A 1,229-nucleotide genomic window follows, 5' to 3' on the forward strand; every position below is an offset into this window, starting at 1 on the left:
ATCTTTACGGATGTGGAGGTAGTGGCTGCGCTTATGGAAGTCATGGAGACATTTTATCATGATGATGACATGAAGCAAAATAAGGTGTTTAACATTGACTTCACCAAGTTTAAAAAGAAAGAGGGTATGTTTGGGAAGGTGTCTGCATTGAAAGCAATGGAGAATAACAATTTCGATGCCGGTAAGCATGTTCTCAAAGTAAATAAAACTTATTATGACATTTATGAAATTATGGGCTGATTGCATGTTATTTCACTTGTCTCAAATTGTAGGTGATTGGTGGTCAACTTATGGATTACAAACTCCCACATTGCAACACATGGCCATAAGGATACTCAACTTGACCACAAGTTCATCCGGATGTGAAAGAAATTGGAGCACTTTTGAAATGGTAACTCTTAGACTTCTCACAATTAGTCAAATCTGAATATTCTTCTCACAATTAGTCAAATCTGAATATTCTTCTCACAATTTATTTCACGAGGCTTCCATTTTCACTTTGTAGGTAGATGCAAAGAGGAGAAATAAACTAGATGTGGCCCGTAGGGACAATCTAGTTTATATCCAATTGAATGGAAGGATGATTGATAAAAGAAAGAAGTTATTCTCTTCTAGTGATGTTCTTCTTGGTGAAGATGTGTCACGAGCACAAGATTGGATATGCGAAGATGCATACATTGATGATGAGTTTGATCCCACTACGGGGGTGCCATACAACATCATTGATGAAGCAATGGAGGAAAGCGAACCTACAGAGCTTCGTAGGAGTGCACGAGTTAGAGAACTCCATGAAGTTGAAGAATACGTTGAGGATGATGATGATGAATCTGATCATGGGGTAGATATGGAGGATGATGAGATCGATTACGAGTCCGATGATGATGGGGTGATGGCAACCAAAGATGATGATGATGATGATGATGAGCCCCCGCAGCCTTGAGCCATTCGTTGCAAACTTATTTTGCTTGCTATTTGTGTGACCGAACCTTATGTTCTTAATCCTTATTACCTTGATACCTATTTCTATGTGTGCAGCCGAACCTTGTTAGCATGTTACTTATTTGGCTATTTCTATCTATATAGCTGAACTTATCTGGACCTTGTTACCTATTCATCTTGTGAACCTTATTATGAATTATATTCGCTATTCCCTATTTGTGTGGCTGCTATTTATCTTTACATGTGGATGCATATTGTGTGGCTGCCATTTATTTTGTATTCCCTATTTG

At 38.2% G+C, this 1,229-nt stretch overlaps 1 protein-coding gene across 1 annotated transcript; it reads left to right on the forward strand.

The window, feature by feature from the left end:
- The first annotated feature begins 319 nt into the window (after window positions 1–319).
- LOC119290083 (probable DNA-directed RNA polymerase subunit delta) lies at window positions 320–940 on the forward strand. The gene is made up of 2 exons (XM_037569193.1): window positions 320–391; window positions 506–940. Exons 1-2 carry the CDS (start codon window positions 320–322, stop codon window positions 938–940), a joined length of 507 nt encoding a protein of 168 aa, XP_037425090.1.
- The last annotated feature ends 289 nt before the right edge of the window (window positions 941–1,229 follow it).

This window comes from Triticum dicoccoides, chromosome 4A (assembly GCF_002162155.2).
Source record: "Triticum dicoccoides isolate Atlit2015 ecotype Zavitan chromosome 4A, WEW_v2.0, whole genome shotgun sequence".
NCBI classification, from domain to species: Eukaryota; Viridiplantae; Streptophyta; class Magnoliopsida; order Poales; family Poaceae; genus Triticum; species Triticum dicoccoides.